General features: G+C 42.0%; 1 protein-coding gene across 1 annotated transcript; it reads left to right on the top strand.

Annotated features, from left to right (window-relative positions):
- The first annotated feature begins 358 nt into the window (after positions 1 to 358).
- On the top strand, positions 359 to 22,049 carry LOC142564955 (uncharacterized). Its single transcript, XM_075676169.1, has 5 exons — positions 359 to 572; positions 4,075 to 4,223; positions 19,030 to 19,112; positions 21,005 to 21,100; positions 21,771 to 22,049. Exons 1-5 carry the CDS (start codon positions 459 to 461, stop codon positions 21,893 to 21,895), a joined length of 567 nt encoding a protein of 188 aa, XP_075532284.1. The 5' UTR covers positions 359 to 458; the 3' UTR covers positions 21,896 to 22,049.
- The last annotated feature ends 3,666 nt before the right edge of the window (positions 22,050 to 25,715 follow it).

Genomic DNA, 25,715 nt, shown 5'->3' with positions numbered 1-25,715 from the left:
AATGCAGTCCTTATAGTCTACTCAGTGCAGTCTATTCATACCAGAACCTCTTCCCGAAGGTTCTGCACCTCACCGGCTGACATTTCCGCATGCATCTTGGAACATTACATGTTGACATTTCTCTTACATACACATATGCATCAATATCATTGTAGTGCAAAAAATGTCTGCAAGCTCATAAGCTCTTGATCTTAGCGATTGTATAAATACAAGCAATGTGATTTTCATGAGATGTCCTTGTGACACTGGAACATATGTTAAATACACTTCAACATGACATTACATGTACACCTTCAGATAAAAGTCGTCTATGGTGAGAATATTTATGTTAGGTTGTTATGAAGGTTATTGGTGCGTAAGCACATGTAGCATTTCCGGTGTTCAGCTTCGTTTGTATAAAAAGGTGTCTTCATAAAATCAGGTACGATCCTCACAGTGGTTGAGACACCAGTGGCATCATGCTTATTATTCTGCTATTTCTGTGTATGATGACTGCAGCAAGCGCTGCCAAGCGAAATAAAGGTCGCTATGAAGAAAGCCCAAAACACTACAACGAGCAAAAGCTATCCGCGGTAAGCATATTTCCTTTTGTTTTCTGTTCACAAGAGTCCCTTTGGTCACGCGTGCATGTTTTTTTTTCGGATCAAGAATCCTTTGGCTAAGTATGAGTCTGATACAATAAAAGCGTCATTAGACATGACCTACCAGCAACTTCACGATACCAGTGGCAAGAATATCTAGGCTGTGGCGGCAAATGCTGCTTCATGTGCCGAAGCGCATGCTGATTATCAGCACTCGATCCAGTGCTTAGGCTCGACAGGATTGCCTGTCGACGCAGCTGAGCGGAGCTGCTGCCAAAAATAATCTGCATGGAGCCGAAATTTGAAGTGTTGAGTCACTACGGCCTACCATAACTGTATTTGAATCTGTCATGGAAAATAACTACCAGTCAGCTTTGTCAATATCTGTCTGCCCGAAACGCTGCACCTGTCTCCTGCAAACGTCTCAAGCCTACGTTCAACTTCTGCTCTTCATTTAATGCCAATGTTGGCAACGGCTCTTCGGAGCGCTCTTGTCAAGCACATTTTAACATCTGTTGAATACAAGGTGCCATGACAGCATGCTACACTCTTCTTTAACTATAAGCATAGTGTAGAGGCTAAAAAGCTTGTTTCTAAATACTCTCCTTCTCATAATGAAGAGAAAAACATCTCACTTCATGTATTTGCGATGTCATAAGCCTCAATGAGACGTGGTTATTGCCAGATATATCGTCCGCAGAGTAGTTCTCTCAAAGCGATCAAGTATTCCGTATCGAAAAATTTTAACACGAATGAAAAATCTGGTGCCGTAGTATTTTAATCGCAATTGATAGCTACCAATAATGTTCGTGCCTATCTGACTTCAAAGTTGAACGCAGTGTTGTCTGGGTTAATGTTCGCTGCTGCAAATTCTTGCTGTAATCGTTTTACGTCCTTCTGGTTTGCACCGTCATTGATTTTCACCGGTGTAGCTCATTCATTGAGAATGTAGTAAAGCCTAACTCGATAGAAGCCTAACTTGGATTCTACTGACAGGGGTTTTATATTGCTGCTGGGATAATATAAGAGGAATATGATGTCTCACACTCCATTTACCATACAAAAATAAAAGGCGAGCTTCCTCATATACTTTACTTCTATCACCAACTTATGACAGCGTGTTACAAATGAAAATATTTCTGGCTATACTAAACCTGTTGCATCGAGCACATGCAGGGTATGGTCAAGCCTTTTTTTTCTTAAGTGGACGAAATGGAATACCACCAGCCGTCCTAAGGACATAGGGATGACTAGTATCTCCTGTTCTTAGTTATATTTTTAAAGGTCCCCTTATCGTGTTTTACTATTTTAAACAGACAAGCGCAGTGTATACGATCCGCGCAGAAGATCGTGTCTGCTAAGTTGCCACCGCTGCGCGCCTCCCACTCGAAAACTGCTGAAATTTAAAAATCGAACGCCGCGCACCCTTCTTTTTGACGGCGTCTCGCTTTCAGCCGGATAATCGAGGTCATACACAGAAGTGCGCCTGCGTAATCCGCATTGCTGAACCGTCACTCACCAAGACACATGACTTGTATGACCATTCGAGGCTAGGGCAGTTATTTGTTTCATCTGTTGCTTGAATTAGGATTTCATGTTTAGAAAAATAATAAAAGCTACAAACTGAATGTCTGTGAATCTTTTACTCCGTGCCGATGTATTTCCGTTTTATTTGCTTGTTCATACTTCGCGATGTCACGACGGAGAAAACGAAACTATCTCCAAAGATGCAGGCACTGAGGCATCCGTTTCAATACACTGCAGAAGCAACCGGGCAACGAACGCAGGTCCTCTCGTGAAAAGCCCGCAGAGGCGTGTAGATCGCGAAACGAGACAAGAGCAACAGCTCACGCACGAGACCATTGGCGAAGTGCGTCGCGCAGCAAAAACGGAAGAAGAAAAAACAACGCGGAGCTGTAACACAAGCGGGACGCATTCCTCCGGCTCTCGTATAGAGGAACGCACGCTTGCGCAGGCTAAACGGGAGCAAGTAGACAGTGTCCAGATTGGTATAGTGAAACCCACCTCCTGAAACGATGGGTTCGTCGCACTTCAATTATCTCAATCTATGCTATCACGGACCCAATTTAAAGAATTGCGGCGCTAGAACGCTCCCTATAGGGCTCGAAACAACTTGCATTGCATAACTAAAACTTGCTATGAAATCTGGTGAGGCGCTCTTTGACAACTCCATGGAATTAACACTTTCGGTAGCCTAGAAGAAAGGGCAGTTGCTTTCAGATTTAAATGTGGCATTAAATCAAAAATCGGGATCAACACGACATCTACAGTGACTATCTTCCAAGCTTTTTGGCACCATTTCGCACCACATCCTTATATCGGGAGTGCAAATCTTACTGAGTTCTTTTTTTTTTCAAGCTGATGAGCACCAGTTGTAAAGTTCATTCTATGTATCGTCATCTCCATGAAGCATTTGAGTTTATCACCTGCACTTAATTCGCAATTTACTCCACTGTTTTCAATCCGTAGGATATTACCAGTAGTAGTAATTTTTGTATTTGCAAATTAACCGAACATCTGTTATCTTGCATGTCTTCAAAATGTCTAAACCCTACATTTACCGCGTGTATCTTTATTCTACAAAGAATTTTCGAAAATATCCTGTGGCCGATGGTGCAATTCTAGTCCCATTCAGCTTGATGACTCATTACTTGTACGAATAATCTAGAATAATTCACTCCTTGTTTCAACTCCAACAACGAAGTTTTTAATAATTAATTTACGGCGCCAAATGAAAAATGAATAGTAGCCGGTCCTAAATTTATCCACGCGGGACGAATTTACTTGAATACATTGGTTTTCTCACATCCATTTCCAAAGTGCGCGACGAAAAACATTGGCGTGCCAGTTACATTCGTGTTTCAATGGATAAAGCGGCGTTTTGCCATAAGGTAAGTTAAAAAGTAAGGTAAGGTGTTTTGTTAACAGGGCTTTTCAACCGGAAGTTTATCGACTCATATCTCGAAACTAGTGATACGCTCAGAACTTGTTCCACGTGGACATGTCTTGCAAGCCAACTGACTCCCATTCGTAAATTGCAATATGTCCTGTAAAGTCAGTAGTAAAAAATTTTATAAGTGAGTTTTCGGTAATTATTCAAATATGCATTCAATTATTGTGGAAATATTGGAGGGCTGCCTCTCCGAGCAATCAAGTTCAAGGTTTCTGCTATCTGTCACAGGCAATTTAAAGAAATCCGTATAGTCTAAAAAGCATCAGGTGGTTAGGCCTAAGGCGGTGTTAAAGAAAGCTTAAAAGTTTGTCCACTTGGCCGAGTAATGATACATTTTACCTTGCGAAAGCACGTTACTAATGAGACTTAGACGACAAAATATGTTTGTTTTAAATGTATCTTTCTCTAAGTCCCGTAAGTAACGCTCTGTAGCAAGTTAAAAAACGCCAGTTCCTTCTGCATATCGTTCATTGTCAGCACGTTACATTGGTGGCTAATTCGTGGATTGTTCGTTTTCAGATGGCAGATGTGACAGAAACTCTTTTTGTCATAGAAAGAAACTACAAGATCAACACTTCATTCCGCTGCCTCTCGGCCAAAAAAGTTCGTGCTCTGGATGGAAAAAAATACGAATACAGACTAAAAGCGCGCAGTCCAGATGGCAACTAGTAAGTAGGCAGGCTACTTAAGCTTGCGGCGCAGAAAACTTACGGCGATTACCCCATACGTATCGCTTTTATTCAAAACTTACTCGTAAGGGCAGACATAACAATAACATAATTTCTAGGTATAGTTATCTACAGTGAAATTGAGAATGGACGAGCATTCTTTTAAAGAACCGAACAAGTTATGTGGCTAATAACCTATATTTGATAAACTTAGAACCAAATTTATAACCATACTTAATTCTTAAAAATAAACATTGCCTAATTGTGTAAACCACTGGATCAAAACATGCATTGAGCTTCATACTCGAAAACAAAGACTCAGTGAAGTGAGCGAGCGTGCGCGCTATAGGTTACTCAGAGACACTCTTATAATCATATCTAAAATGTATATGCGCCCTATATTAGCATTTGGCTGTGCTGTATTTCCGGAAAGCCCTTTTTAAAAAATTAGGCTTTCTGTCCTACAAGCATTATGAAACATCGTTCCAGCGCACAATTGAACACGGACGAGAAGAGAAAGACAACACGAACGCCGGACTTCAACTGAATTTTATTCATTATTCAATTGTGCGCTGGAACGATGTTTCATAATGCTAATCACAACCAACTAGCCCAGCTGTCTATAGTTAGCGATATACTGTCCTAAAAATATGCTAAGCACTACGTCTGTGCCTGCGGCTATCAATGTTTATAGCGATCGATGTTCAATATCAAGAAGCGTGACCACCAACATTACCTTGAAGATTCTACTTTCTCAAAGTCTCAGCATTTTACAGCAAAGTTCTGAGCCACTCGTTGGTCAGAATTTCTCGCGTGTGCGTCCGTGGCCAAAAATATGGGCCAATCCAGGAGGTTGCGTAATGCCGTGCCGACCCACGGTGGACGCGAAGCAGGCTTCAAGCACTGAGCAAAGTGAAACAAAAAGTACGTACATTATTCGGATCACGCACGCAACATACAGAACAGCATTTCTTTCAATAAAGGCTCCGAACCACATAATTGTTGATAAGGCGCTCCTGATAAAAATATGAAGCACGTGGGGCTCCCAGCATACTTTTTCCGCAAAACTTTACTGCTGCGCAAGCTGCCGCAGCGACGGCAGCTTGTGACGTGGTGAGAGACGTCACTAGCTTTTCTTATACGGAAGTACCAGCCTGTAGCAACTGATTTCTTTGTTTCTACAGCACCGCTATGGGTAGGCAACGCATAGTTAGGGCTCCCGAGGAGCGACGTGAATGCGAGGAGCGGCAAAGGGGAAACATGGCAATACGATCAGCGGTGCCGTGTTGGGAAAACTACCATTACTACGATTATTTTAATGCAATAAAGAATTGCACACCCCTCTCAGCAGTTGTGGTGGTGGGTTTCAGCATCTACATTGGACATTCAGCGGGGCACTGCAGGGATGGCGAGCCAGATTTTTAAATGTTTGACTTTCCTCCAAGACGATTGCTATATCTCTAATAGAGATCCAAATTCTGTTTTTGTTGCACATTGGCCAGGATTATACACTGGCAGAATTTGTTTTCACACAAAGGCGACTAGAACCTTTAAATCTACATATCTGAGGTATAACACCAGTAAGTACCTAATCATAATCTCAAAATTAAATTACACATTTGTTTGACATAATAGTTCTGCGGAAACCCGCCAGGTGGAGAGAGGTAATTAATGCAGGGGAATCAGAGATCCATCCGTTCGCACGAATTGCTCCAAAGGAAACCCATACCGGTTCCTCGAAAGAAAAGTCTCGCAGTTGAAGAAAAATTCATCCTGGTCAGGGAATCGAACCCGGGCCACCACCTTTCCGGGGCAGCCGCTCTGCCACCTGAGCTAACCGCGCAAGTTAGACTTCGTCCTGCCATCTGCTAGCCGCCTGATTAGCTCAGATCGTAGAGCGGCTGTCCCAGAAAGGCAGTGGTCCCGGGTGCGAGTACCGGACCAGGACGAATTTTTCTTCAACTGCCAGGCTTTTCTTTCGAGGAACCCGTATGGGTTTCTTTTGCAGCAACTGCTACGACATTTGTATGCTTAATACAAAACTTCATTAACAGAAATAATTAAATGGCTCATTGCAAGATTACCTCGGTCACGAACACACTAGACCCGCCGGGGTCGCTCAGTGGCTATGGCGTTGGGCTGCTGAGCACGAGGCCGCGGGATCGGATCCCGGCCGTGGCGGCCGCATTTCGATGGAGGCGAAATGCGAAAACACCCGTGGAACTTAGATTTAGGTGCACGTTAAAGAACCCCAGTTGGTCGACATTTTCGGAGTCCTCCACTACAGCGTGCCTTATAATCAGAAAGTGGTTTTGGCACGTAAAACCCCATTATTTATTTTTTAACGAACACACTAGCAGCAAAGATGCATGTGTCCTCGAAAATCCTTAACCAGTATTAGAGGCCGTGCTGAATAGTAACACAATGTAACTACCACTTGCTTCCAGTATTCGTAGTTATGAGCGCTTGCATACTACGTGTTAGACTAGTTTGTATACTGTGCTGAAGCTCACTTCTGACCGTCATATCTCTGTGCGTGCATTGTTTTATCAATGTGTAATCCTCATCTGTTTACCTCCTCATTGCCGACTGCTTCGCGGCCACGTGTGTGTGTGTGTTCGTGACTGTTTAGGAACTCAGTGTAGTGCGACTTGTCTTCGCCTTTTATATATTTATATGTTCCTGTACGTATATGTATACGACTTCGTGTTGTTGGTTTTTCGCTCTAGGATAAATTCTTTTTCATTGTTCTTTATCTGATGCTAAAAGAAGTAGCGTCATCGTTATAGGGTGACTACATATCATTTATATTCATTTCAATAAAACAACGCAATAACCACACATGCTTCAATGTGGGAGGAAATGGCTGGGCTATTTCCCCACATTTATTCGACTGATTATTTGCTTCAAGACTTTGCAATTTCATTTCTGAATATTAAGCTAATTTTTTCGAGGATTCTTGTGGTGCGATTGTGGAAATACAGTTGATGCTGTGATTATAACAGATTCTATTTCAGTTTATTATTCGCTCAATACCCTATCAATTTCGCGAGTAAATAAAATGTTCGTGTCATTAGTTTTAATCCACTTAGGTATTATTACATAACTGTGGGTACCTAGTTACAGTGCGTAATATTTGAACGGTATGGCTCATTCGTTAGTACAATTATTTTTTAATGGACCAATCACTTCTGTTTTATTTTCCTGCTGGTTCATAACGCAAAAAGGTTACTTTAAAGCTTGGCTTCGCAGGCAGTGTTTAAATTTAGGTGCTTCGCTCCCGTATCTCTCGGGGCTTCAACTCGACGTTTTCGCCACAAGAACCTGCTTGGCGCACTGTGTCATTACACTTGGGCCACAAAATGGTTACCATGCTGATCACAATTTTCCTTAAAATTCCAGTCGCACTTATAAATTCCTTCGTGCCTGAATCATTCAAAGAACCAAATTTTATTTCATTGAAATGTTATCATCTATCTATCTTGTTAAACTTCCCTGAAAGTATTTATTTCTTCTTTTTTCAAGTTTTGCAATTATTCCTTCGTTCCTATATATATCAGTGCATTCTTGCCCTCCGATTCCTAACATATCTCTTCCTGTGGGTACCTGCCATATCTTGAAGGCTTAAAATAGGCATAATTATCACACGTAGCTTTCGCTCAGATAGCTATCTGAGCACAACGAGGCCTTTGCTTTAGCAAAGCTAGCTTTGCTAAAGCAAAAGCCTCGTTGTGCTTCTTAGACCATCCGAGCCGTCCTAGATGATGACAAGTAGCACGCCATCTTTTGCATCCAGTTCGTCTCTACGGACTTGGGCCTCAGTGCTATAGCGCAAGTCTCGGCGCATTTTCATAGAGTTGCCAGGCTCATGTTTCTCCAGCAGCGAGACCATGCGCTCCTGTCAACGACTGCACCAGACCGCGTCCTCCTACTTAATGGTTGCCCATGGGCTTCTCGACATCTCAAAAAGAAACTAAATTCTATGCACGCGCAGATTCTCAAAACCAGTCTGGGAAATGCGGCTCCTAAATCACAAAGTACGCTTGAACACTGCGGAAAACATAACTACGGTGGAAATAGCGACGCAGGCCGCGCGTGACACATAAAACCATGCGCTTATTTGGACATAGGGGTCCATTCGTTAATTGTGCACGGTGGTCGCAGTGGGGCAGGCGCCATTTTCCATGTCATCATTCACACCAGCGACGAAAGAGGTTCAGAGGTTTCTGTACAGCCATCGACTTTCATTACTGTGGCCGCTCGACGAGCGTCAAGGTTCTATTCGTGGGTGGCATCGCACTTGAACATGTCGACGTCGGCTAGGTAAGACACTCGGGCTGTCTTTATATATATATATATATATATATATATATATATATATATATATATATATATATATATATATATATATATATATATATATATATATATATATATATATATATATATATATATGTGTATGTGTGTGTGTGTGTGTTTGTGCACGTGCGTGTGTGTGTGTGTGTGTTTGTGTGTGCGCGCGCCGCCCAGCGCAATGTCATGAATGCTTTAACTTAGGTCATGTCAATGCTATCTGCACAGGCCGGATGGTGTGCCTCCACTCTACAAGCAGTCATGGAATTTTCTCATGCAGAGTGAAAAAAATTGAGAAACTATAGTTTTCATGGACAACACGAGCAAATCCTAAAGATTGTCTCAAACAGAAAAAGGGAGTACAAATACCGAACCGAATAAGGAGGACCAGTATACCTCACAAAAAGGTGGCAGCCTCGGTACACACGAAAGGAAGCGGTCGCTTCATGGACGTGGGCAAGCTTTAAGCCCAAACGATAGCTTCCTTGCTCCAATAGCGCAGGTACAGCATGAGGGCGTTGAATCGGCATCGGCTTATCTTTCTGTGTCGTTGCTTCAAGACAGTAATGTAAGCTCGGAATTGGACACATCGAAATGCTTACGGCCACGGCACTGCCTTTTGAATTTCAGCACGACAAACCACAGTGCATCGAAACAGCTCCATTGGACTTTCATCATGGTCATGCTGCGGCAAAACATCCGCTCCCTGCAGCTGCGGATGTGCAGTTTAGATAGGCTAATGGCGCGAGTAGTTGGAAAATCATGCAAGCTGTCCAGAGAATCCTAGCTCCGCTGCTGTACCCTTGACCTCTGCCCGTGAAGACGCATATACTTCGAATTATCAATGTATGCTGTGCTCACAAACAGTGTACTGAACAGCTCTACTCATAATCCATTCCACCATACCATCTTCCTTCCTCTTCCCATGCAATCTCTCTTGTTTTGCTTAACCGCTGACCCAGTGCGGAGTATCAAGCTAGAGGCACTTCACTCAGGCTGACCTCCGTGCCCTTCGCGCCACTAAACTCCTCTCCTTCTCCCCATGCATTGAACTGTAATAATACCAAACAGCGATCTTTCTTTCTTAAATTACAGTGAAGCTACAGTGAATTACAGTGAATTACAGTGAAGAGGGATTTTTTATCTTAGTCAATGGCTAGATATCCTGTTTTCAGATTGAGGAGCACGCTCCTATAATGCTCGGTTTCTTCCCTTGACAAGACTGGTTTTATCAGCCCCATGGCCTCGCATGTTTCTTTAAGGAAAAGCGTGGGATTTCTAAATTTTCTGCTAGATATACATGCAAGAAAATGCTGGCATAGTCATACGTACGATTCCTAGTCCGGATAAATCTGAAGCCGCTGAGCTGTTTTCATGTACACAGAAATTCACACGCTCGGTTCTATCGTAAATAAATGTCACATAAATACCATCATATTTTCTTTCACCTATTCGGGCTATAAAAAGTTATTTTGGGGCAACTGTGTAAGCTTAGTTTCCCACACTCTTCATGGTTAACTGGTTCATCCAGTTAATTTATTAGTACAGTTCCCAATGCCTATATTACGTCAAGTTTCATTCCTACCAGCTACTACAATTTGCACGTCTAACGAAGCGTTTAAAAATTGTGATGCTTAAATATTATATTAATTATTGGGCCTATGTTTCACAAGTCTATCATATGAACAGAGGCTTCTCTCATTAATGAAGTAAAAAGAGACTGTCGGTTTCTCTGAGTAAGATACTGCACTTAATTTTCATGATATTGACAACGGGTGGCATTTCCTTCAATAGGAAAACGGGATATTTTGTGAATGTTTGTAATACAACAAGCGAAACATTCTCAGCTGGCTAACGCCATATTTCAATAACCAGTATACGCTTTGAAGTACGTTTATGAACATTCTCACCCGCCCTAATTTAATAAAATACCGCTGCCACCATAGTTCACTGCTCAAAACTGGGTTTGCTATGAGTATAACTTGTTGCTGGGCGAGTTGGTTTGGATCTAATGAATACATTAGGAAAATAAAGACTTGGGAAGGAAGAGTGCTCATTCTGTCGTTTCGTACTCTTCCTTCCCAAGTCTTTATTTTCCTTTTCGGCGCAACAATGTATTCATTGGGTTTGCTATGCACGCCCGTTCATTATTTCCGGTACGCCGTCACTGCGCAACCGCGGTCGTGTCATCGTCGTCAGGCGAGCTCTTCTTTAATCCACATCCTTCTCATCCCCGCTTTGTGAAAAATATTGGTCGGGAACCAAAGGGACCATACTAACAACACACGATTGCGTCACTAATGCGACACTGAAACCGCTGAGCTCATTCATACTTACTTGGTTCTGTGATTGCCGCCATAAAAATGGACGTAAAATTACTGGATTTCTGGCAAGCAATCGACCACATGTGGCATAGCTAGCCTTTAGTGAAGGTGTTCCCCCTAAAGACTATTAGACTTTTATTCATCGGCCAGAGCACCTTGTAAAAAGAACGCCAGAAATTTACTTCTGCAATCAGCTACACAGCTTTCCTCACTAGTTTAACTTGCATGCTAAAGAGCATGGGACTCACTTGGTAAGTAAACAAATAAATTCAGTGTTTTTGTCAACGATTATGGCACCTCTTTTTATACCCGTACAGAACAATATGGCAAAGCCCGACGAGATTAAGACGTACTTCAGGAAATTAATGGCCCAAAAACAAGAGGATGCGGGAAAACAACTCATACGACAGGATGAGCATCAATGTCGCATGTGTTGTTTGTCGGCGTATTCTTGCACTGGTTTTTCTGAAACTCACGAACTAATTTGGAAGCAGAAATTTTCCCTAGGGGGGCGGCCAAACTACCTTGCAGTAGCCCCTGTTTTTGTTCGGACGTGTATGCCAAAATAGTAGCGCGAACCAAGATTTTGCTTGAGGTTAGGCCAGTTGCAGCATGATTTAGAGATAGCTCTAAACTTAGTCAAATGGGCACTAACGACCTTGACTTGAAATATAATTGCATGAAATGCCACAGACTCGACGTCAATAAGCAGAATCACAACGTTCAAGTACTTGTGGATGCGCGTAACTACTTGTCATTTATGGATTTTCTACAAAGACATTTGGCACTGAACAAAGCCTTGAATACCAACTCTTTCCTTCGAAAAGGCGCCACAAGATATAACGAAACCAGCATACGAGGCACAAGTCAACCACATGTTGAATGCGTTTCTCTCGCCTGGCACGCTTGTCAGGGACACTGGCTATTCTTTTGTTTCTTATGCTGTATCACTACGGAGCGCCTTTATCAGTATCACAGTCTTAGCTTAAAAACAAGGCGCTTGTGCAATGAAATGATTCTAATAAACAAAATTGATAGACTATACATTTGAACTCGACGGCCTCATGTGTTTCATGTTAAAGCATTTAAATCGCTTTTCCGCCCCGCCTTCTTTCTTTTTTGCTATGTGCTATATGCTATATTCGTATGAGTTTTCCTTTTTAGCTACATGCTATATTCGCATGATTTTGTTAACGTATGTTTGAATTTCGCTTCATGCGCTGGTTGTATGAATGCCTTGTTTTGTTGTTTATTTCCTGTTATTCGAATCTCGTACTTTCAATTACGCTATAGCAATTCATATTTATTGTGCTTGCAATTGATCTTGTCTAGGTGCCCTACATGTGGCAGTAAAAAAAGGTATTACTAAATAAGAAGACGTAGCTTACGAAATTTACCGACATTGCGCTGTTTTGTTAATACCTTAAAAATTTCCCCAGTCGCAACCTAATGAAAATATTACTCTCTTCTGAAGCAAAATATAGAGCCGTTTCACATATCGCTGAAGTGAAAGAACTTTTCCTAATCTATACATATATCCTAAAGATCAACCTAACATGCAATAGCTCGTCGCACAAAGAACCTGTAAGGTGATATCCGAAATTTCCTGTGATCAAAGCCGCTTCGATAGAGCATTACGTGAATGCATTATATTCGAAGCAAGTTACTATGTTTAATGTCGCACTCCTACTCACGTATCATAAGAAGCCAACGAACAAAGACATCAAGGGCAACACAGGGTATATTACTTGTACTTGCTAATTAAAATAAAGAAAATATAAATTAACAGAATTGAAAGTGGATGAAAAAACAACTTGCCACACGTGGGGAACGATCCCACGTCTTTGCATTACGCGTGCGATGCTCCGCCAATTGGGCTATGGCGGCACCGTCTTTCCATCCACTTTCTGGGGTATTTATGTGTTACTACTAGAGCTAACCCTGGCAGTGTTAGCCAGCGCCACCACTCCCAAACCTTGGCGGCGGAGGCCCTCACACAGAAGCTACTCACACAGAAGCAACTCACATAGAAGCTTCGCCACTAATTCCAAAGAGCGTAGTTATATTTGACGGCCCTTACAAAGATTCTATGAAGGAAGCAATATTACTGTTCCTTATTCAATTATATTATATTTACGTCAAACAATATAAAAGCAGTAGTCCTCGAAAAAGAAATTAGGAAAAGCGCGGCATCATTCTGACGGGATCGTAGCCAATCCCGCCTGTGGCATTGACAGTATACCGAAATAAATAAATATGCGGGAAGTCAGGCATTTTCTCAACTAGTATTTAAAATTGCACGTGCTTGGTAAGGAAATTCATCATTACCAATGCTAAGTATTATTTAAAGCTATCCAGAAGTGGTTGGGATTGTAAGATTTGATATCTCTATTGGACTCCAGTCAACCGACAATATAAGTAATGTAATAAGAATATTGACACTTCTATCAAATATTGTTGACAATACAGACTTCCGATCTATTCATTGCAACTTTCTCGAAATTAAGTTTCTTGAATTTGGCATAGCAATATCAGGGCAAATTCCAATGGACATATTTTACATATACATCTTTTGGAGGGAGCTTGATTGTTCTAGTTGAGTAGTTCCCTTAGACGTATTACACCAAAAGACCAGTCTCTCGCTGCAAAAAGATTGCTGGTTGCGGCAATAATGTTACCTCTGAAATCAAAATCATTTTCTTTTTCAAAAATAATATTTAAATGTTAGGTAGTCAACCATCCAGCCTTAAGCGCACCAGGAACATATGAACATATTTTTCAGCACAAATTACCCGACACTTCTTCGTAAATGCTTCTCAAAACTTAAAATTTTATCCCCTAATCAATTTGGTTTCCGGAGGAGATAGTCTGCTGACCGTGCCTTGCCTTCTTTTAGCAGCAAAATTCAAAGCGCTGTTGACGAAGGCAAATATACTGGATCCGTTTTCATTGACCTTTCTAAAGCATTCAACTTGATCAGCAACATCATTTTATTAGTCACATTTTCTGTGACTGGCCTTTTCGGCACCGCCTCATCACTTATTAAAACCCATTTATCTAACAGGCAGCAAGCGGTCAACATCTTTCCAACGCTCTCTGAATTCATTACAACTAACGAAAGAGCATCTCAAGGCTCAATACTTGGTCCTCGATTATTCATACTTAACATAAGTGACCACCCCAGAAGCCTTACTGAAACTGAAGCATTCTTCTGCACAGATGTCATTACAATTCTTGCTAAGAGCTGGTCTATCGATTCTTTCCCTACTAAATTCAAAACATATTTACAGAACATTTTAAACTTGAGCTTACGTAACTCTATTGATATTACCCCTTCTAAAACATCTTTGACGTTGTTTCATTCTAGTAAGACATTTCTATCACCCATTTTTTTATTTCTTTCAACCAAGCTATATTACCTGTTGTTTCTGAGTGCTCACTTATTTGAGTAAGATTGACTCAAACTTAGCATACGCAAGTCATAACTAATTTAAAGCTTAAGTTAACCCCTGGCTTCAAAATATTACTGAAGGCCCGAGCGTCCGAAAATACATTAACTTTGCTTAGAGTAGTGTTCGTATTTACTCAAAGCCACATTAATTGCTACACAACAACATTGGAGAATACTTATGTGACGCATTCAAGTCCACTACAACATTTACAAAACAAAGCTATCAGAATCTTAACCTTTAACGCATTCTGCAGCGATACTTCAGTACTGCTTCATAAACACAGACTACTGTCAATCATTAACCTCGTAAAATATAATGTTTTGTTCATCTTGTACAAGGAATTTAGTGACCACCTTACTGTAAAGACTTTCTGCTAGTCATCTCTCGTTAACACAAATGATACAACATTCAAGGCACATAGCTATCTTGTTTTGCCGACAATATGAACTCATTATGTTAAACACACTGCGTACTTCCAGCATTATCATTTTCGAATAACGTCCCTTTATATTTTTCGTTGCCTTCATCGTTACATGTTTTAATGAGTATATTATTTTCTGTTAGATAGCTAGCTCTTGATATATGGTGCGCTATATTCTGCTTTCTTTTGCGAAATTTATGCTTATGACTGAGCCATTATTTTATGCACATTTAAGAGCTGCCTAATCACTGACATATTTAACGTTTAGTTTGCAGTTTTTTGTTGCTATCTTTCTTTAACTGCACGAACTTCCAGTGCTAGTGCCGATTTTAAGATTGTATTTGATCGATTGCTGCTTTTTATATTATAAGGCACAGTTTAGTGACGGTGCTTTAATCACTTTACCTTGGGCGAACTTGTGCCCGACAAACACCTAAACGCGAGCCTCGCTAGAACGTCCACACCCGTTTTTCGCAAGAGACCCGCACCTCTTCTTCTTTTCTCGTGTCCAGCGCTGATGGCACGTTACTCCGATTGCGCGTGCCTTGCGGGCCCGTGTTGCCCCTTTCACTGCCGCTATCTTTCGCAGGTAGCAGTAAGCAGCTGGACGGACGCAGGAGGCGGCTGGCGCGTAATTTGAAATCATCTTGCGTCATTGTCCCCCTTCCAAGAGTGCATCGTCCCGATGCGCATACAGAAGGCAGTGGTCTCTAGACTTTCAGGAATTCGCAATGTTTGTAGGCGGAAGCAGTTATTGCCTGTCGTAGTACGGTTTCATTCGGACGACATGGACGATTTCTGTTCGATGCCGCCGTCGTGATGAGGTTACTTGACCTTCTGGAGCAACTTCGTAGTTCAATGGACTGATTCGGCGAATTATCCTATACGGGCCAAAATAACGACGAAGAAGCTTCTCTGATAGGCCGCGCATCCGTACGGGAGTTCACACCCATACTTGGTCTCCAGGTGCATGCTGGACGTCTCTTCGTCGCAAGTTGTATCCGTCCGCGTCAGTTTGTTGCTGCTGCTGAATGCGGTGTCGCGCCAGCTGCCGTGCTTCTTCAGCTCTTTGTGTGAAGTCGCTGATGTCATTGTCATTTTCGAAGGTCTCATCTACTGGTAGAATTGCATCGAGGGTTGTGGTGACGGTCCGGCCAAAAACGAGTTGGAAAGGTGTCATTTGAGTCGTCTCTTGCACAGCGGTATTGTGCGCAAACGTGGCGTACGGTAGTATCCTGTCCCATGTTCGGTGCTCCATCTCCACGTATATTGACAACATATCAGTCAGTGTTCTGTTCAGTCGTCCAGTCAGTCCATTTGTCTGCGGATGACATGGGGTGGTTTTTCGGTGACTGGTGTGCGTCAATTTCATGATGGACTGTGTCAAATGGGCAGTAAAAATGGTTCCTCGGTCCGTGATGAGAACTTTAGGAGCACCATGCCGTAGTACTATGTTAGTGACGAAAAAATCAGCGACTTCACTGGCCGTTCCCTTGACAAGAGACCCTGTCTCGGCATATCGAGTTAGGTAGTCAGTTGCAACTATGATCCAACGCTTTGCCGATGACGATGTAGGAAAGGGGCCAAGTAAGTCCATTCCCACTTGTGCGAATGGAGTTTCCGGTGGCTGTATCGGTTGTAGGAGGCCTGCTGGCTTGAATGGTGGTATTTTACGTCTTTGGCAGTCCCGGCAGGTTCTTACGTAGTGTTGCACAGAGTTCAATAACTTTGGCCAGTAATACTTCATGCGGATGCGTGCGAATGTTCTGCTCAATCCTAAATGTCCTGCTGATGGGTCGTCGTGGCATGCTTCCAATATCTCGAGTCGTAACTTTGAAGGTACGACGAGCAGAAAAGTCTCTGCACTATGTTCAAAATTTCTTTTGTACAGGACACTGTTTCTCAGGACGAACGACGACAAGCTGCGGACAAAAGGTCGTGGAATGTCAACAGGGTGTCCTTCTAGGTAATCAATGAGCAGGCGTAAATCCGCGTCGGATCGCTGATGCTGAGCCATTTGCGATGTTGTCACAGCTCCGAGGAACGGGCAATCGTGTTCATTTTCCCGAAGCGTAGATTCCGTGTATTCAATCGGTGCACGTGACAAGCAATCAGCATCACTGTGCTTGTGACCGGACTTGTATACGACCGTTATATCGTATTCCTGCAGCCGTAGACTCGATCTTGCTAGCCGTCCAGATGGGTCTTTGAGATTCGCCAGCCAGCACAATGAATGATGGTCGCTGATAGCTCGGAAGGGTCGGCCATATAAGTATGGTCTAAACTTGCTGATGGCCCATATCACCGCGAGACATTCTTTTTCTGTGGCTGAGTAGTTGACTTCAGCCTTCGAAAGTGTTCGACTAGCATACGCAATGACTCGTTCCTCTCAGTTTTGCCTCTGAATGAGAACGGCACCGAGTCCTACATTGCTTGCGTCTGTGTGAATATCAGTTTCGGCTTCCTCGTCGAAATGAGCAAGAACTGGGAGCAAGAACTGAGCAAAGCTCCATTGAACTGAGTTCAATGGAGCTCTCCGTTCCATCCATTGAACTCAGCGACTCGCTCAAAGCGTTCCAGCCAGTACTCTGCGTCTTCAAATGTGTCGCCGTGGAAAGGCTCTGGCGTCATTGGCGAGTTCACCACGATGTGAGTTGGCGTGGTTTGAGTTGTCATCTCGGTAGCGTTTCCGCTAACCGATGCTGACGCTCCGATCGAATCCGGTCAAGGGGAAAACTCGGGGGGCTCACCACGTAGGCGACGACTGCTGGGTTGGTGAACAGGAGTCAACTCGATGGGTCCAAGTCGCCGTGAGTCCGGGCTCCTTTCTGTAACTTGAGAAGGGCTTGAAATCATACCCAGCACCTCCACCAGATTTGTAACGCACAGTTGAGTGACGGTGCTTTAATCACTTCACCTTGGGCGAACTTGTGCCCGACAAACAGCTAAACGCGAGCCTCGCTAGAACGTCCACACCCGTTTTTCGCAAGAGACCCGCACCTCTTCTTCTTTTCTCGTGTCCCGCGCTGATGGCACGTTACTCCGATTGCGCGTGCCTTGCGGGCCCGTGTTGCCCGCTTCACTGCCGTTATCTTTCGCAGGTAGCAGTAAGCAGCTGGACGGACGCAGGAGGCGGCTGGCGCGTAATTTGAAATCATCTTGAGTCAATATGTAGTACACCTTTCTTTTGCGGACAGTAGGTCGCCATACAGCTTTATGCTCTGCGACCTCCTACTGCCTAATATATTATGAATGTCGACTACTGACTAAGCTGAAATAACAGAAACTGAAGCTGAACAAAAGAATCCTCCTTTACAGCTGCTCGATCTTTCCTGTTTGCTTTGCTTTTGAGTAATCATGCCAGACGCCAGCCATTTTTATAGATATCGCCTTCGTGAGCGTGAGTTGACTACGTTATTGACGCAGGGCAACATACCGGTAGTGCGCAACTTTTTTGTTTGTTTCTTTTGTGGGGTGGGGGTTAGTTGGAGCACTGGAAGCTCGGCGAGTTCGTATGTCGCCATGGCTGTAATGTTGAAAGCAGCCCAAAAGAACGCCCTCAGCACCTCTGTCCGTGTTTTTTTTTCGTACTGCTTTCAACATTCCAGTCAGGGCTGGTTAGAAACGAAGCATCTCTATGTTGAGGGTGACAGGTGAATTGGACAATTCTGTTAGTACTCACTAATTTTTGAAATTTAGACTACGATGAACAAAATCAGTGACGTAAAAACAAGTTCGCTGCTGCGAGTAGTCAGCAATGTCATTTGGGGGTAATATCGCGATTTCGCAAGGCTAAAATCAGGTATGAAGGCACAACATCTTTCTGTAAGTTTCTGGCTCGATTGAAGGAGGCGTTGTTCCAACTAGTTCTGAAGCCTAGTTACTGTTTATAGGTTAGAGGTAACTTCCGCGCCCCTCATGAAGCACAGCGGCTCGTTGTGGCATTTGTAGGGTAGATTCACCAAGAAATGAAGTATTTCTGGCAGCAAAATTGAAAATACATTTTTCGGAGGATATTAATTGACTGCCTTTCTCCTTAAGTATTTGCAATAATGGCTCGAAATGCTTGGAGTTCTGTCCAGAGTGTAGCGCAAGACAAATTTACATTTCCGACCTGACGTCGCATAAGTATCCTTCGCACGGTCGTCACGAGTTGCGTTCGAGGTCAAACCTACACCACCTGCAACTTTGTCGGAATACAATGAAAAAACGTGTTTAGTTTAATTGATGAAGCCGTGTTTCCTCTTATTTTACAGCTTTAACTACACCGTCAAGATGATCGCTAAGAAAACTGGTGGTCACAGAAAACCAAATGCAGTACTATACCAGGAAGACCCAGGTAAAATTGGCTTTTATTCCTTAATTATATATATATATATATCAAGCACGTATAATAACCTAAGTCGCTAGAAGCGTATTTATTCAGGTACCGTCAAGGACGATTAACGAGAGGTTTGTATACGGCTTTAGGCGACCCTAGAGAGAAACGACTCATAAGCTTTGACTAATCAGCTACTAATTCAAAACTCTATTTCTATTAATTTCACAGTAACAGGTTAACTACTCGAAGCTAGAATACAGGACAAATTTATTTTTTTATTCCGTGCTATATCCCTAGTGCTAACTTGCCAATTTCTTATTTTGGCTCTTTCGAGTAAAATTCAATGCATTTTTAGCAATGAGCAAATGCCTAGACACATTCAGACACCGTCAAAACACATTAAGTCACTGTAAGATGGTGCGGAAACTTCAGGATACGACCACCTTTCTTTTTTGAGTGACTTTTTGATGTTGAGGAAGAGTAAATTATTAATGCAGCTGAATTGTTTCTTCTTCAGTGTCGATTTACCAATCAAGCAATTTACACTGTGTGCCCTTTTGCAAGTGCGACCTGAATAATGAAGTTTTGTATTTTTGTCACCTACTGGCAAAACGAATGAATAATGTCTGCAAAAATGACGGATATGTTCACGGTACTAAAATCCCTTTTGCAACATTCATGGTAATGTCACTATGTCAACCGTTACGTATATCGATATAATAATACTTCAACACACAACTTACCATGGAGCAATTGCAGTTCTCATTATTTCAACGTATTCTGAGCTTTTGTCCAAGAAATAATGTTGCTACGATCATATTTTGTACGCGTGAATATTCAAAATACAACAAGGCAACTTATGTCTTGGCAGCTAGCAATAAACAGAAAATGCCACCAATTAACAAAGGCTCACTTAACGCAGCTATCAAAAAGGCCCGTTGTTCAACTACAAGTTCACCGCCATAGTACATATGGTTTTGTACACAACCATAAGCACACCTAAAAAAAGAATTCTGAGATCATCAACGAAAGCAATGGCGAATAGCATAATGTGAACTAGAGTACTAGCAGTTAGCACGAGCCCAACTCTGATTCCTCTTATTAGAATACTTGAAAAGCATAGAAACGCTTTTCTAAGCTAATCACAAAGCGGATTTTAATGAAACTTGTTGCATTAGTAGAGAGAAAGTGATATTCCAATGGTCATTAGAAAATAAATTTCTGTTTATTGCCTGACTGTCTTATGACAAATTTTTAAAAATGGTAAATTTTAAACAAACAGAAGCAGAAAGTTCACAAGTTTGTAGCTATGCACCAAAAACAGATGTCGCAGATATGTAAACCGCAAACGGATAAGTTTTATATATCAAATTATACATTACGTAAGTTTGTTAGATTCTTGACAAACTATTGCAAAAGCCCCACTCACATATTAGTGGTCTATTTGAGTGCAATGTACAATACATCAAATTGGCCGCTTCAAATGTTATTAGACGCCATTTACAAAATTATTGTATCTTTTTTCATTGCTGAGTTACTGAGTTATAAGCTTATCGTTTTGTTTTCTAGAAGCTTGCGATTTTAAACAATTCGTATTAAAACATCGGCTGCCTAAATCGAAAGTTAGCTGCCAACAGTCACTAAATTTTGACATTTTCTTTCAAATGAAACAAACCTCATTACATTTGGTGCTATGGTTGCCGAGAAAAACAATTTATTCTTTCCCATGTAGGTTGGTAGGAACCCTCAAGCTAAAGATTCCTCTTTAGCCTTGTTAATAAAATATATGTTTGTTGGTACTCTGCATGGTCTAAGATATTTATATACTCAGACGTGTTACTATATCCTCCGAATTTCTTCGTAATCATATCTGTCCTTATCTATCTTATTTTTTCTCGTCTACACTCCAGAGGAGAAAAACATGACTCACAAAATTGTGACAATGAATAACAAACACTCATGTTTTGTCTTGGTGCGAGACAGCGGGAAAAAAAAGAATAAGAAAGGCAAGTATTTCAGCGTTATAACGCATAACGCGTGTGTGCAGCGCAAGGTATTGCAACCGGAATAGTCAGCCATTTCTATGCGTAGGAATAAGGACGTTCTTTACTGTGAAGAGCGCCAACTGCACTGCAGTCACTGGAATCAGCATTCAGTACGTGTGTACGGCCCTAGTTGTTTTGCATGCTTTCCTCGTTTCTTCCTTGCCCTACTCCGACTATCAACGCACTTGTCTTTGCTATATGCTATAGATTTACACTTTACATGAACGTGCAAAATATTTTCACCGCAGAAGCCGTACAGCTGCCTTCTCTTGGCAAATATAATTCAGAGGCAAGGCACAGCATGTGCATCCCGGTGTCCAAGACACGCCGCATAGAGAAAGATGCTCTCTGGCGCTTGTAAATATGACCGGTATTGGTGCGTTAACGTGAGAACAACATAAGTCAAAGTTCAGCATTACGTGTCTACAATCCAGGCGTACTGGACACGCGTACGCGTAGCAATAAATGCTCCAAAATATATGAACTGCACATGAAAATAACGGACTCGGGACGGGAACACTAACTTTTGCGACACTTTTCGCGCTTGCACTGCCCGTTCGCGAGCACAGTAAATGAGGGTTTCAAAAACACACTAATTTTTATACATATTCCACTGTTTATGTTTCCTCAGACTGTTTCCTTGCAAGGACACAGAGAACAGCTAAGAAACGGATTTATGACCGATGCAAGAGAGTCTTCAACAATTACTGCGGTGGAAAAAGCATCAGGCTTTACCATGACGACTGCGAAGCGTAAAGCCCGAGACGACAATCGCGCCAGTGTAAGGAAGCTTAAGATAAAATAGGCATTGAAGAAGAAGAGGAACCGAGGGCTCCGTTTATTGTTAGTCATAACCATATGAAGCCAAACATTCGTTATGACATGTAACAATAAAATGTTCATCAATGCATTCACTATCTGTCTTTACGTAGAAACAAAACTCCCTTTTCTGAATTACCATCTTTCAAGAAACCAAATTAAAATTCATGTAGTCGCACTTAATACGGGTATAGCCAAGTCAGCATAACACTGGCAATATAACGCTGACCTGCACTGCCCATCGAACAGGAGATTGCCTCGGCAATATGGTGGATGTGCTGTTCAGGTGTGGTGAACTTAATTTTAGGCATTAGTGTACACGACTCCTTTCTTTTGTGATATGTCTCGTAGTTACTTAGAAAAATCAACGGACATCGAGTCACAATGCACTCAATAGCAAGTAAGCTGGTATTACGTTCATGCTCCCCCACTGCACCCGTGATCTTAACAAAAGTCAAGTTTTACGAATAGTGAAATTTCCCAATATAATATAATAGAATACGAATACTCAACAAAAGCGTTCTGTGATTACCTACTCGAAAATGAATATTTTGCATTTCTCTAAATAAAATGAACTACAATGTTTGTGTTCAGTGCACTTAAAAGCTTGTGAATGTCATTTCACACATGAATCTAATTCCATTCACAACTTGACATTTCATCAAGTGATACACGTATTAATGATAAACTACTTTCAGTTATCTGGTAGACTGACAATGATCTGGAAATTGTCAATCTTTTGTGATAAATTCTCTCAGAGTATTCACCAAGCTCAAGATGGTATCTTAGATAAAGGCGATTTCAAGCAAGTCCCTCCGACGAAATTCAACATATTATTCGTGCAACGCACCAGAGTTGCCTGCAGTCAAAAACCTCAACCGACCGTGCGTCGGGCGTGTGTTCTCCAAAACGAAGCCCCGCTGAGGCTGGTTTGCTTGAAGGCCATTTCCATGAGGAAGTGACCACCGCGGCACGGATTCAATATATTCCTTCCTGTAACGCTCCCTTTGTATATTGAACTGATACCAGATCGCTCAGTCTGGTCCGATGACAACCGCACGAGAGGGTTACCTCTTTACAGGAGTGAAAACCTTGCCTATTCATAAAACTGCATGTCCTTGCAAATATTTGCCACTGTGTGCAAACAGCAATCAGGGCGTCTGCTACTAATTATGTAAAGGGATTCATAGCACCTCCGAGTTCACTGTCCAGTGTTTTATGAGGCTGCTGTCTTCGAAACCCAAAAAGGAGTTCCAGTCTCTGGTCCGTTTCATCACGAAGTCAAGTTCCTAGCAACTGATACCAACAGCTCTCAGAGTGGAAGGCAGTGTGAAGATGTCAGTGCTGCCAACAACTTTAAAAGCGTTATGCTCATTTTTGTCTGAACATGGTAAAATTGAAAAGGGGAGGCAAATTATTCCTTCCTACTTTACGAGCCACGTGAAAGCCGCCCTAGAAAAAAAGTCTACTGCGTCATTCTGGTAAAAATTTAATTATTTGATGGCACGCATATGAATTTGAGAATATTGTCACGTGGTGGTGACGTTGAATAACACAGTAGCAATACTGTGAACGACAAAACTAACTTTTATTGCGCGAACCTGTGCCCACAAAACAGGCTACACTTATAGCACAACGATAGCGGCGAACACGCTCGGCGATCGTCGAAAATCTGATCAGCGGGTCAAGTGCGTCGGCTTTTATACAGCAGTCATCGAATATTCCAGACTAATCGTTGGGACCCGCATGCCTTCCACAAAGTTCTACAACATTCGAGTCACGCGATGAAATCAGATAACACAAGGTTCGGCGACAACAGACAGCGGATAGAAGCATCGATAACTTTCCAGAAACTTCGGATATATGCAGACGCGTCCCGCGCTGTGCGATAACATTTGTTAGGCGGCGAAACGTGGTCGCCCGTTAAATATAAGTACACGTGTCAATATCTAGACACTAGTCCAGCTCATATAACCTTCACTAGATTCTAACTCAGAGACTCAAATGATTGACTTCAGTATGACTGATGTCGCAATAAAAATAGCGGAGTATACTTGGAAGAGCTGGAAACCTTAACGCGTCTTCAAAATTAAATCAGAACTAATCACTACTGGCCAGAACTGTGTGAATATGAGCGTCGAATAATAGTGTATTGAACTGCATAGGAAGGCGATGTACTGAATAGACACATTTGGTGGTGATTTAACAAAGCTTAAAGATATCTATGAACTTTTTGTTGTCTGTTCATGTTCGTTATAGATGTGCCAGACTGCACAATTTTATGTACAATGTGCTTTTGTCACCATAATAAAGTAATTATTTATTATTCAGAGATTCAATTTTGGCTATAAAAGAGTGCTTGGCCAAAGTACGTGAGGCGTAAGTTACATGAAACTTATTTATAAAAATTACACCTTTCGAATGCTTCACGACATCGGTATAATGTATTGGCACCCCTGTATCTATTACTAAAATTATTGTTACCTAAATAATGTATGTTTCAACAAAAAAATATTGCATAAGATGAAACGTAGGCTGTAGCAAAGTCGGTATAGAGTAGAATAGGGTATTTTTGGCCGCCACGTAGGGTCTTGAAAAATTGGTTGGTAACAATGGTACGCACCGGCAGGAATCGCTGGCTGTCGTGCTCAGCTGCAACAACCTCGCATTGGTATTTGCTGTTGCTGCCCTGATACAACTGTTCTCTTATAAGTCAATGTTCATCTTCCTGCGGGTAATATTATCCGTGGCTGTTTTCCCAGGTAAGCGCGTCGCCTTTCCATTATAGTGCGCTGTCTCAGGGATGGCAGGTGATGACGCGCAAAAAGAAGGAACGCGCTGCAAATAATCGCTAAACGTCACGAAAGGGCAGCGCAAGACGACAAAGAAATTAAAAAATAAACGCTACTTGCACTCTGTATCATGGAAGTTATTTTTTAATTTGTTTTTTAATCTTTTCGGTTGGTTGTAGCATAACGCGCTTTTCATCGATCGGTCTTGAGCAAAGTCATATTGGCAGACCTACTACATCTGTACCATTTCTCAGCTCTGCCAAAATATGCCCATGATTTTTTGTCACGTTTTAATTTTGCATTTTCAGCCCAGATGCTTGAGCTTGGTGCGTGTACAGCCGGCATAATGCGCGTGTCCCTCCTGTTTCAAATGCAAGCTCCGAAGCGACTACGTGACCAAGTGGCACGCTGACTACGAAGGTTTGTCTTCCAGCAGCGACCTTCGTCTTTTCTTGTGTAAAAAGACTTTCTCATGATTCACACTTACTTGGGTTTCAGTTCAATTTGTTATCATTTCTTTTTTCGTGTACTCAGTCGCGTGTACTTATTACAATTTAGCTGGCGGTAACATACGTGGCTGAAGGCAGCAGAAAGCCAATGTTGTCTCAAAGCGAGAATATGACAGTTCACTTGCGTTGGACCCCTTTTACTGTCGTCAGACATCGCACGAATTGCGGGAGCTGGCACCAAGTATTTACCGTTAAGGTACGTTCGGAATATCGAACATGCATTATGGACCTTAACGGTTATTGCAAAGTTTCGACAGTTTTTTTTTTTTTGTAAATCAACAGACAACTGAGCAAATTTCATTCTTGAATTATCTTATAGCTATCTTGGCATCTCCATTAACTTTGCAATACAGAACAGAAACAAACGCTATATATAGTAAGCAGCGATAACATTGATGATCCCACATCTGATCCGCGATCACATTAAAAGTAAAGTGTTGAAATAGTGAATTTTCG

Source organism: Dermacentor variabilis, chromosome 11 (genome assembly GCF_050947875.1).
Source record: "Dermacentor variabilis isolate Ectoservices chromosome 11, ASM5094787v1, whole genome shotgun sequence".
Classification (NCBI taxonomy): domain Eukaryota; kingdom Metazoa; phylum Arthropoda; class Arachnida; order Ixodida; family Ixodidae; genus Dermacentor; species Dermacentor variabilis.
Note: the sequence above shows the minus strand (reverse complement) of the source record. Positions and strands in the feature narration are given on the sequence as shown.